The following is a 12164-nucleotide window of genomic DNA, read 5'->3' as shown; positions in this document are numbered from 1 at the left end:
TCAGATTGTCACCCAGAGTTTAAAAGCAAGCAAGCAAACAAAAAAAACACCCTAACTAAAATGATCCAAGAGATTTTTGCAGAAGTTATAAAGATCTATTTGTCGTTTGCTTTTCCATCTGCAAATGGAATGCCTAATAAAAATGTACAATATCTCTTGTATCTACCCAGCTAGAAAGAGTCTGCTAAAGGCTACATTCTCTAGTGTCTTCAGCCATAGACTAACAGACTTTGCTTCAATGAGGAGGAGGAAGTTTTAAGCATTTTTTTTAAATAATACACATGTCTTCTGAGGGGGGGGGAATGGCAAGCCTCCATAGAGTAATTACTGTGGCATAAACTTTTATAGCTCTAAATCCACAAAGGCTGTATAGTTAAATCAATTTGTTATCTTTTCAGATCCATTACAATTAATGTTTCTGCTCTGGCAGATTTACTCAAGTCAATTGTCTGGAAATTATAGACTCTGTTGTGGAAGTCAGATAGCACCCAATAAAGGGCTGCAAACTTTAATTAATTAGATGGGGTTTTAGAAAACATTTTAATTTAAAAGGTGCCATCAAAACAATGAGTTTTCAAGCATCATCTTAATTGGGGCCTTCCCTCTTTTGAAATATGCATTGAGAGACTTAAAAACAGCAGAATTAATTTTCAATGCAAAATATGATTGCAAAATCTGATGTGAAGCTACTAACTAGAATACGTCACAGCAATTCTCACTCCCAGATATAGTGGAAAGCTAAGATCATGGTCACTGAAAATTGTATTAATGTGAATGTGCAACAATGGGCACAGCCCATTCTTTTCATTTCCCACCCAATTTACTGGCCATCAGTTCTAATCAAATGGTTTACCTTATTCCATTCCACATTATAAAAATACCAGATGGGTAAATTACCTATATTTTTACAACATTCTTCAAACTGATACCCAGTAACCCACTATGCAAAAGTTAAAACTAGGGAAAGACCTGAAAATACAAGCTATAAGGATCCAAGAGGATTTTGCAGATTTATAAAGACATATTTGTCGCTTGCTTTTCCATCTGTAAGAGAGGAATCCATTCCAATTCCCTTATACAAATTCCACAGAATTTGGATTTGTTATACCGGCACAACCCTGAGTTATATTTCAGTGTTACCTCCCTCAAAAGCATTACCTTCGATTCACAAGTCCCCCCACCCCTCCCCCGTGAACTCAATAGCGTTATGAGATTAGTTTTAGTTTACTACATACAGTCTCTGGCTGAAGCCACAATCGAGCAAACCAGATTAAAGAGGGATCGCAAGGCAATCCTGTTGCATATGCGCCACTAAATTCTACTCCTCTGCAAAAGGACGCGCCTACGAGATTGGCCACTTTAAGCGCAGAGTCCTCAACCTGTTTTCTCCAGAAACGGTGGCGTGTCCCGGCCCTGCTTATTACGGCACTGGAAGCTGCTAATATGGATAGGCCAGGGGTAGGCAACCTCGGCTCTTTTATGACTCGTGGACTTCAACTCCCAGAATTCCTGAGCCAGCTACGCTGGCTCAGGAATTCTGGGAGTTGAAGTCCACGAGTCATAAAAGAGCCGAGGTTGCCGACCCCTGGGATAGGCTGTTAGCGCGTGGGAAATCCCACCCGGGAAACACGAAGACGACTTTTTGAAGAGCTACGAATAGTAGAGGCTGACCCGTTGCGCGTAGCTCTACTCAACCCAAAGTAAGCTTGCTTGCTTGCTTGCTTGCCTGTCTTTTCAAATCCCCTCCCACCTTTTCAAGCACTCGCATTCGCGCCCTTGATTTCCTTCTGTAAACCGGATCTGCCTCGACTCGGAAGTGAAGCAAAATCTTCAGAGGCCGGAAGCGCACGCCTTTTAAAGGAGCCTTTTCTTTCTTTCTTTTTTTGTGTGACTTCATAATAAAGTGGCTGATAACGAGGGAGCTCTAGCGAGATACCCCAAGTCATACGGTAAAACTAAGACTTATTGGAAGCCCGCTTCGGAAACAGCAGAGAATTACAACGGCGAAATATCTCAGCCTACTAAATAGGCTTAAGCAGGCTCAATATAGCAAGGCAATGGCAAAACGTCAACCTAAAAATAGCTGCTACGTTAGAGGGTGGGTGTGTATCAATAATAAAATAATATAAACAATAACAAAAACATAAAGAGACTGGATAAAAATCCCTAACTGGGAGATTACATTATTAGGTCCAGTCAAAAAGACACAAAACGTTCATAAAAAGCCATGAAAAAAGCTGGTGGTGTAAAACTGAAATTAATTCCACTAGCTGAATTCAATTACTCAATCACAGGCAAACTATTTCAATTTGATCAAAGTTTGAGCTATAGGATCTGAGTTGCAAAAAGTTGTATGAGAACTAATTGGCAACAAGGAGCATTTGAAAAGAAACATTCAAGGTTGTTTCACTAATTCTTAGCCAATTCAACTACATCTTTCTGCTAAAGATTGCAAGGCTGCTACTAAATCACAAAGTTTTCTCTGACCTTGGATGGTTGTTCAAATGTATAATCTGAGAGCCTAATTTTGAATTTTCTGCAAAGCTGTACAAAAGTAATGGGGCATGAAATCCCATGCACTCTTGCCTAAAAATTCATGGATTTCAGTATCTTCTATATCTGAGTAGACACAAGCTAGTATTTGAGAAGGCGTAAAGCCAATGGAATGTTGCACTGAGTGTGGCTGGCTTTGCGTATGTACCCCCTTAAACTCTGATACTCATGAACTGTCTTTACACCAGATACTAACTTACTATTTCTCTGACCTACATAGTACCATTTTTGTGTGAATAAAATGAGGGGAGAGCACCCCACCTCCATTCTTCCTTTAAAACTCAGACTGTTACCACCCCTTCTGATTTTTTCTTCTTCTAGTTAGTAGAAAAATATGACGAATCACTTTGGAAGTTTCTTACAACCAGTTCAATGATTGGATATACACCTGGGGCTTTGATAGATTTTTATGTTGGCCTGCTGAGCTTTAGTACTGTAGTTTTATTTTTAAAAAGCACAAGAACAAGTAACTTCCATTCCTTTTCTGGGGGAGAGGGGAAATCTCCAATTCCATTCCTTCTGGGGGCAATAGAATTTTTCTTGGCAAGAGAAGTGGGTTTGCTATTATTTCCTTGGCCTGACCCTGCTTAGCTTCAGTTTCCACTGCTGATTGCCTATAAGAGAGACTGACCTTTCAGAGCTTGTGCTGGCACTAATGTCCAATGCAGAGAGAAACCATGTTTTGATTCTGTTGTCTTTTCCAATTTTTTCACAAGCTATATTTTAGATTTGCCGTGGTACTGCCTGCCCAAAGGAGAGAAACGGCCAGAGTGACTTTCTGTGGATACTGCCTGCCTGAAGGAGGATAGGCTATTATGATCTGTGGAAAGTCTAATGATGAAAAGGATGATGAAAAGACTAGCCCAGGGGTCTTCAAACTTGGCCCTTTTATGACTTGTGGACTTCAACTCCCAGAATTCCTCAGCCAGTGTGCCTGGATAAGGAATTCTGGGAGTTGTAGTCCACAAGTCATAAAAGGGCCAAGTTTGAAGACCACTGGACTAGCCGTTGTGATCTCATAGTGACCCAAAGGAGTAAAAATCCTAGTACAGGGATATGCAACTTTTTCCTACTTAATGACTATATTGATCTTTGAATGGTGGGCTCAACTTGACTATGTAAGGGGTTTAAGAATGATCCATACTACTGCTGAAGTGGAAAATGTATACAAACTAGAGAACCAGTTTAGTGTAGTGGTTAAAGCCCCAAGCTGGAAACCAGGAGACTGGTGAGTTCTAATCCCATTTTAGGCATGAAAGTCAACTGGGTGACTTTGGGCTAGTCACTCTCTCTCAGCCCAACCCACCTCACAGGGTTGTTGCTGTGGAGAAAATAGGAGGAGGAAGGAGTATTATGTATGTCCGCTGTCTTGAGTTACTTATAAAGTAATAAAGGCAGGGAAAAATCTAATAAATAATAACCTATAGGTTGCCAGTCCTAGAGTTTGTCAAGGTCCTTTCCAGTTAGATACGCTCAATATGAAATTGCACACTAGTTTCACTTGTATAGACTATCTGCATCTATGACCAGCCAACAGACCAATCTATGATTTAGACCCACACCTCTCCCACAAACAGCCATCTAACTACAGCATAGTGGGGAAGCTAACGTTATTAGTTGTAAGCCAGCACAGCATTATAATACCATGTCAATATTAACTAATGTGCCTGTTAAAACAAGATCCTTAGAGGAACGTATCTTGACAATTGGAATGGGCATAGAAAGTTCTTCATGCAATAAGTGTAACATAAAAGGATGCTGTTTGTGGAATTTTTGAATATTGATACTTAAGGAAAAGCCTGTTGTATTGTTCCAAACATGCAGCTGTATATATAGAGAGAATTAAGGAATGAGGGGTCCTTGGTGCTCTCTGAGCTTGGTTGTTTTCTTGCAGATGTTTCATTATTCAAAATCAAAGCATTGAGCTGCTACCTAGATGGGTAATGTAATGTCGGTAAGAAAACAACCAAGCTCACAGAGCACCAAGGATCCCTCATTTCAACCCTGAGCAGTATGTAATTCTAAGCTTACAGCATGAGAGATATATGTAGGCTTGGAAGATAACTAATATCAAGAGTAGTGTAGTATTTTATTGTATAGTTTATTTTGATTGCAGTGAACCATATACCTAATGCAGGGGTAGGCAACCTTGGCTCTTTTATGACTCGTGGACTTCAACTCCCAGAATTCCTGAGCCAGCCATGCTGGCTCAGGAATTCTGGGAGTTGAAGTCCACGAGTCATAAAAGAGCCAAGGTTGCCTACCCCTGACCTAATGTAATATTTGAAGAAAAGAAAATGATAGTTGATTTAACATACTGATTGGAGAGCAGCTGAATTTCACAAGTTGTAACCAAGCTTCGTATAGCCTATTTGACTTCTCCTCTCTCTCATTTGCTACAAACAAGCCACATTTAGGCTATTATTTTTTTAAAAAAATAATGGAACAGCATAGTGTGCTTTTATTTTTTTAAAGCAATGGAACTGTATTGTATACCGTTTGAAAAATCTAACAGGGCTTATAAGAGTGACAGACCCAATGAAAGGTGGGGCTTTTATAGCCTATATACCGACAAAGCGGTAAAAAGGCAGACTTTGGGGTGCTTATTCAGAAATATTTCATTGCGTCCAATCGGCTAAACTCACCAGGAGGATTGAAGATGGCAAACCAAATCCCATTTTTAACACTCAAGCGGATTTATTTCTCATTAGGGGCCTGGCGGAGGCGGCGTTCTGCGCTCCATTTCCTCCGCCCAGCCTAGGAAGGATCAACACCTGTTCCTGCTCTTGCAGCGGGATGCGCGCTGCCTCGGGAGGAAGCCCAAGGGCGCTCGAGCGGAGCCTCTTCCTTGGGACTGTGGGCCCTGCAGCTGCAGCTAGCGACGAGGAGCCGACGGGGCCACGGAGCGTGGCTCTGAGGCAGCCTCGCTGGGCCCAATCCCCGCCGCCACATCCCTTCCTCCGCACGCGAGGTGGCGCCCCGAGGCGCTGCCTAGCGGCTCCGAGATAGGCCGGCGAAGGCGGAAAGGCGTCGCGCTTGCGCTCAGGCGAGGCGGCAAGGCGGCTTCGGGGGCTAAAGGTCCTTCGCGCGGAGGATCGCGGCAGCAGTCTCGGCGGTGGGAGTCTCTGCTTCGGCGTAAAGATGCCGGCCGTGTCGAAGGGGGATGGGATGCGGGGCCTGGCCGTCTTCATCTCGGACATCAGGAACTGTAAGCGTGGCAGGGGCGGCGAGGAAAACTTGCCTCCGGCCAGGAGGGCTCGGCGGGGGCGTCGGGGCTCGCGGTTTTTTTGTTTTCTTTCCCGGGTGGGGTTCTTTTCCTTCCCGGGAGTAACCCGCTCGTTTCCTTGTTTCTGCTCCGGGGCGGGTTCAGCGTTGCCCCGTTCCTTTCTCACGGAGGCGGCTCCGGGTTGTCTTGGGAAAGGGACCCTCCGCGGGGAACGCCGGGCTGGGCTGGCTTCAAGCATAATGAGAAGGCGGCTGTCCTGGGAAGGCTCCGCTCCGCTCTCGCCACCGACGGCGTTTTGGGCTGGCGATGAGCCACCTTCTACTGCCGGGTGTCTCTTTCGCGTTGGCCGAGAGAGAGAGAGAGAGAGACAGAGACAGAGACAGAGAGACAGACACATACACACACACAAAAAGAGAGAGAGAGAGAGAGGGAGAGAGAGAGAGAGAGAGAGACAAACACACACACACACACACACACACACACACACACACACACGGGGGGGGGGTTGTTGTCTCTGAAACTGCTTTGCGAAAGCTGATTGTAGCGATGCGAAGAAGCCCCGCGGGCTCTGGCTGTAGATGGGGCCGGAGAAAGTCCTTATTAGCCTGCGCCAAGGCAGCCTCTTCTTGCCTGGGTGGCCTTAAAGATAGGAAATGTCCTTCAATGGTGGTCCCACCGACCCAGAAAATGGGCCTTAAATGAAAGGAAGCTTAGCTCTGTCTTGGGATGCGGGGGGGGGGGGGAAGAAACAGAAGCTTGGCAAGTACTGGTATATAAGAAAATATTGCCGTATGTGTAGCCTGAGGAAAGAAAATTAAGGAGAGGGTCTATGCTGGGAAGCTGACAGCCCAGTCTCAAAACTCTTCACTGCCCCAGGCAAGGCGGCAAATGAGGCCCCCCTCTCAAATCAAGGTTGGTTGGTTAGCCCCCCACACAGAAAATTCCATAAATTCCTCTTCCCTGGCTGTTAGAAATGCAGTGAAATAAAAGACCCAAGCATTTTACTCCACTGTTTGAGGAGTACCTAGGACTGTAAGGGAGGCAAGCTGCAGCAAAAATAAGTAGGACAAGACAATTCTGGCTTCCTTAGTCTAATTTCTCATCCTTTTGGGGAAAAAATATATATATGTAACTGCATCAGCATAAATTGTTCTTGGCAAAAAAATATGTTGAAAATCTTCTCCTACATTGCCTACTAAAATGGAATCTGGTTTAGAAGAATGGTCTAGCTGTTTGTGTCCCCACAGCAGACAAAAGTAGCTGTTTTCATCCATTTCCCAGGACACTTGTTTTCTAAACAACAAAGTCATTCAAGAGCAACAATAATAGGAACTGCACCTGTGTAATTGTATATATTTAGATGTATGCTAGTACAGTGGTATGGCTTCTGTAGCTAAATCAGCCCACAGTCTGAGGTTTAAGGAATTCTGTGCCGAGTAGCTGAAAGAATATTCCTAATCTTCTTTTAGCAGCAGAACTATCCTTCAGGAGACCTTTGGAAATCAAAACTGTAAAAGTCCGCCAAAAAGACCTCAGTGAACCAGCCAATATTCATTTTAAGAATTGTTTAAAGAATACTAATGGCTGTATTTATAGCTGTGCCAGAACACAGGCTCTTTGGTACTTCTAATAATGAGTAAATTGAGAATGTTTAGCTTTAGATGCCTTGAAAAAGGCCTCTGTGATTTGGTACCTTCCAATGTGTAATTTTGAGACAATGTATGCAAAAATATATTTTCATGTATTTGGAGGGTCCTAAGTGAAGGGAAGACTGTCCTAAAACTAACTTTTAGTAAAATGATTGAGTAATTATTTGTTTAATATGTTTCCAAGAGCAGCAGCTTCTCCTTTAACATATGCCCCTGTTCTGCAAGAAAAATAGGAAGTACCTCTGAAATGGACTCTTTTTATTGTAGAAGCCTGACTGGTTAAATGCTATTATAAATATATCATTCTGTTGACCCTTAAATTACAATTAGTTGGCTGCATTTGAATGACAATTGGCCTAGCCATTAATTTGGTATGTGGTTATATGATATACTGAAATCTCCCTTCTCCCTGTCTCCCCCCCATTGAGAACTAACTTCACTGTTATTAAGCATCATGGTTATATTTTCAGTACATAGAACATATCAGATAACTATAACTATTACAACAAAATTTAAAACATTTTTCAGTGAGTTAAAACCTTTTTAAACTGCTTTGCCCAGCTTGTTATATAGTGATAGTGAGTTGTATCTCATTTACAATTGAATTTGGGAAATTTATTTATTTATTTATTTATTTATTTATTTATTTATTTATTTATTTATTTATTTATTGAATTTCTATACCGCCCTTCTCCCGAAGGACTCAGGGCGGTGTACAGGGCAATAAAAGCATTACATACAAAAGTTAAAATAAAATAAAATTAATTAAGCCCTAACAATAAATAATTAAAAATACCCCAAACCCTTAAACCAGGCCGGCCTGTTCAAATAAATAGGTTTTCAGATCACGGCGGAAAGAGCGAAGGTCGGGAGCCATCCGGAGCTCAACCGGTAATTGATTCCAAAGGCCTGGCGCGCCCACAGAGAATGCTCTCCCCCTGGGGGCCGCAAGCCGACACTCTCTGACCGACGGCACCCTGAGGAGGCCCTCTGTGGGAGCGCACAGGACGAAGGGAAGATGACGCCGGCAGCAGGTGCTCCCATAAGTAATACGGACCCATGCCATTTAGGGCTTTATAGGTAATCACCAGCACCTTGAATCTCACCCGGAAGTGTTTACTTTAAATGAATAATTGTTTAAGGATGCATCTTAGATTTTTATTAAGAGGAAGATGCTTGGACCTGTGTAATTTTTTTAAAAAAATGCAGTGCATAATTATGCTATTTAGTAAGAATATAGTACACTACTACTATTGCCTGGTGAGCAACAACAAATAGTAATTTACCCACAGTTGAGGTCCAAAACTAATTCCTGTCAGAAACCCCCAAAGCCCCAAAAATCTTTTGCTTCCTTGCCTTTCTGGTAAATACGTCTATGTTTAAACTAATTCATTTCAAAGAATGCTTGTTTGTGTTCTAGGAAGGCCTCTTGTGTAGGTAATGAACTTTGGAATCTTGTACTAAACATAGGAGAATCACTGTGACAATTGTCAGAAAGCTTAGGTCCATGGCTGAGACAATTACAGCAACCTTCCTCCCCACACTTGTTGCCTTCCTGATGTATTGAGGTTGTAGGATTGCATGGACAATGTTGTCTGGGGCTTCTTGTTTACAGCCACAGTGGAAAGGTACATTATGGGCATTATATATTATATGGGCATTACATTCCCGAAGGCCATACTGTGTTCACCCCAAAACAAGGTTCTGTATTAGTTTGGGCCAGTTGGTATAGTGGGTAAAGCAATAGGCTAGAAACCAGGAGACCATGAGTTATAACCCCACCTTAGGCATAAAGCCAGCTTTGGTCAGTCGCTCTCACTTGGCCCTAGGAAGCAGGCAGTGGACATGAAAACCTCAGGGACTAAATGGTCCAGGTAGTCTCCAAGAATCAAAACGACTCAAAAGCACAATATAATACAATAATGATAACCAAAATATCTGGGACAGAACTTGGAAAATTTGCACATTGACAGAATTTCCATCTGTCGATTACAAAAGGCCACACTACATGGATCCTCACATACCGTATTTTCCGGCATATAAGACGACTGGGCGTATAAGATGACCCCTGACTTTTGAGAAGATTTTCAAGATTTTTCGTCTTATACGCCGGAAAATACTTACATGCCAGTTGCCAAGTGTCCGACACAAGCCCGATTCAGCCCCGTCTGATGCAAATGGTGCAAAGCCACCCTTTTGAAGCCCAAAGGGGCTTTTCCTTCCACCCACCCTTTGGAATACACTGCGTTCACATGACACGCTCTTCCAGGCCAGACTCTGCAAACAGCACGCCAGAAGCCGCAACCACCACGGGAACTCTGAGTCCCCGCCTTTCGGCAGCCTGCATGGCCAAGCGCGATCCGGCTTTGAGATAGCATTTGCAGACAGAGCAGCCGCCGCGTCTGGAGCCGAGCCCCGCCCAGGAGGCAATTGGCCAGGCGGGCCCGGAAGACGCACTAGAGAGCCGGGCTTGGGGCGGCCATGCCGAGGCCGGCTGGCGAGGGCCGCTGCATGGTCTGTGAGCAAGAGGGGCGCCAAGTACTGCTGTTCTGCACTCCGTGACCGGGCAAGCTATTCTTCCGGTTGGCGCGGGTCAGGCGGTCCCTTGGCAGGAGCAAAGGTGCTCCCTTCCTACTGTCGAGCAGCGCGCCTCTGGGGACCGCCTGCCCCTCCTCTTTTCGGGGACCTGACAGCCAGCATTGGAAGCGCCAGCATGGCCAGTCCTACAGAGACCAACGGCGGCGGCTGCAGTAGCCGCCCCAGGAGCTGACAAGAGTTTGCCCTCCATCACCCGTTCGCCATCGGCCGCTTAACCACGGGTCGCCATCGCCTACCTCCGTTCACCCAGCGATCCTGCCATCCAGCAGAAAAGAGAAAAGATCAGAGAGGTGAATAGTATTTTCTGGCGTATAAGACGACGGCGTATAAGACGACCCCCAACTTTTGAGAAGATTTTCATGGGTTAAAAAGTTGTTTTATACGCCGGAAAATACGGTAGATTAAAATACAGTTGCCAAGCGCCTGAATTTTGATTTTGTGACCATGGAGATGCTGCAACATTCATAGGTACGAAAAATGGTCATATGTCATTTTTTTTTCAATGCCAGTGTAAGTTTGAACAGTCACTAAATGAACTGTTTTAGAATAGAATAGAGCTGAAGGGACCTTGGAGGTCTTCTAATCCAGCCCCCTGCTCAGGCAGGAGAACCTGTACCATTTCAGGCAAGTGACTGTCTAGCCTCTTGTTAAAAACCTCCAGTGATGGGGTACCCACGATTTCTGAAGGCAAGCTGTTCCACTGGTTGATTGTCCTCAGTATTAGGAAATTTCTCTTTAATTCCAGGTTGCTTCTCTCTTTGGTCAGTTTCCAACCATTGTTTCTTGCCCTGCCCTCTGGTGCTTTGGAGAATAATTTGACCCCCTCTTCTTTGTGGCAACCCCTCAAATACTGGAATACTATCATGTCACCCCTGTTTCTTCTTTTCTTTAGACTAGCCAAACCCAAGCCCTGCAGCTGTTCTTCAAATGTTTTAGTCTCCAGGCCTTTGATCATGTTAGTCTCAATATCTTTTTTGTAGTATGCTGACCGAAACTGGTTGCAGTATTCCAGGTGTGGTGTTACTAGGATTTTATAAAGCGGTACTAATACTTCGCATGATCTTGATTCTATGCCTCTGTTTATATAACCCAGGATTATATTGGCTTTTTTAGCTGCTATACACTGCTGGCTCATATTCAAGTTCATCCACTAGGACTCCAAGGTCCCTCTCACAGTTACTGTTTTTGAGCCAGGTCTTGTTTAATCTGTCCTTGCACATTTGATTTTTTTCTGCTTAAATGTAAAACTTTGCTTTTCTCCACATTAAAATGCATTTTGTTGGATAGGGCCCATTGTTCAAGTTTGTCAAGATCTTTTTGGATTCTAAGCTTGTCTTCTGGGATGTTGGCTATTCCTGCCAGTTATTGTCATCTGCAAAGTTGATGAGTTCTCCTCTATTCCTTCATCTAAGTAATTTATGAAGATATTGAAGAGTACCGGGTCTAAGACGGAGCCTTGTGGTAACCCACTGCTTACTTCTCTCCATGTGAATGTAATGCCTTTGAGGACTACTTGTTGAGTACGGTTTATCAGCCAGCTACAGATCCATCTGGTGTGATGTTGTCTATTCCACCTTTTTCTAGCTTACTAAGCAGCAGGTTGTGATCTATTTTGTCAAATTCCTTATTGAAATCTAAGTATACTATGCCTCCAGCATTGCACTGCTACGTGACGACATCCTAAGTTCTTGGGAAGAACTTGATGCATATGAAAGCCAACACCAGCTTAAAAATGGGTAGCTGTGATTTTACTTTTTTATCTCTAATAATAGTTTTACTTTTGTTGAGTGTCTGCATAAATGGTTGGTTAGTTAATTAAACTTAACTTTTCATTTTCCCAAGCTGACAAAGAAATTTATACCATTATATTATATGGAAATAATGCAGTCTTTCTATTCAGCTTCCCCACAAGTCTGAGAAGAATCATAGGAGTCCAAGAGAGAGGATCATTCAGTCACTCATTCATTCATTCATTCATTCGTTCCTGGCACAAAAACAGGCTTCCAATTGGTCTCCTTCATTTGTTTGGAAGTGGTTTCCCACAGCTTTGGATGTGGGAAAGCACATGGCTCCTGTCTTGTTCAAAATGCTCAGAGGCAATCCTTTTCATTCATTCATTCCAGTCAAAAGGGATTGGT

General features: G+C 43.5%; 2 protein-coding genes across 9 annotated transcripts in view; one reads left to right on the top strand and one right to left on the bottom strand.

Annotated features, from left to right (window-relative positions):
- Nucleotides 1-1799, bottom strand: part of CHID1 (chitinase domain containing 1) — a 105055-nt gene extending 103256 nt beyond the window's left edge. For 2 of the 5 annotated variants that reach the window (XM_081314181.1, XM_081314186.1), the window contains exon 1: nt 1380-1501. The gene's annotated coding sequence lies outside the window, so the exon portion shown is untranslated. Of the gene's footprint in view, nt 1-1235; nt 1502-1671; nt 1718-1750 lie in introns of those variants that run through there. The other 3 variants (XM_081314184.1, XM_081314185.1, XM_081314182.1) reach the window with 3 other exon arrangements.
- A 3438-nt stretch (nt 1800-5237) lies between these two features.
- The window catches only part of AP2A2 (adaptor related protein complex 2 subunit alpha 2), a 73852-nt gene continuing 66925 nt past the window's right edge, over nt 5238-12164 (top strand). For all 4 annotated transcript variants that reach the window (XM_081344505.1, XM_081344504.1, XM_081344503.1 and 1 more), the window contains exon 1: nt 5238-5761. In XM_081344505.1, the coding sequence (XP_081200631.1) occupies nt 5695-5761 (67 nt within the window). In that variant the 5' untranslated portion in view covers nt 5238-5694. The remainder of the gene's footprint in view (nt 5762-12164) is intronic.

This window comes from Vipera berus (genome assembly GCF_964194415.1).
Source record: "Vipera berus genome assembly, chromosome: 1".
NCBI classification, from domain to species: domain Eukaryota; kingdom Metazoa; phylum Chordata; class Lepidosauria; order Squamata; family Viperidae; genus Vipera; species Vipera berus.
The sequence above is the reverse complement of the archived record's forward strand: the minus strand, read 5'-3'. Positions and strand labels throughout refer to the sequence as shown.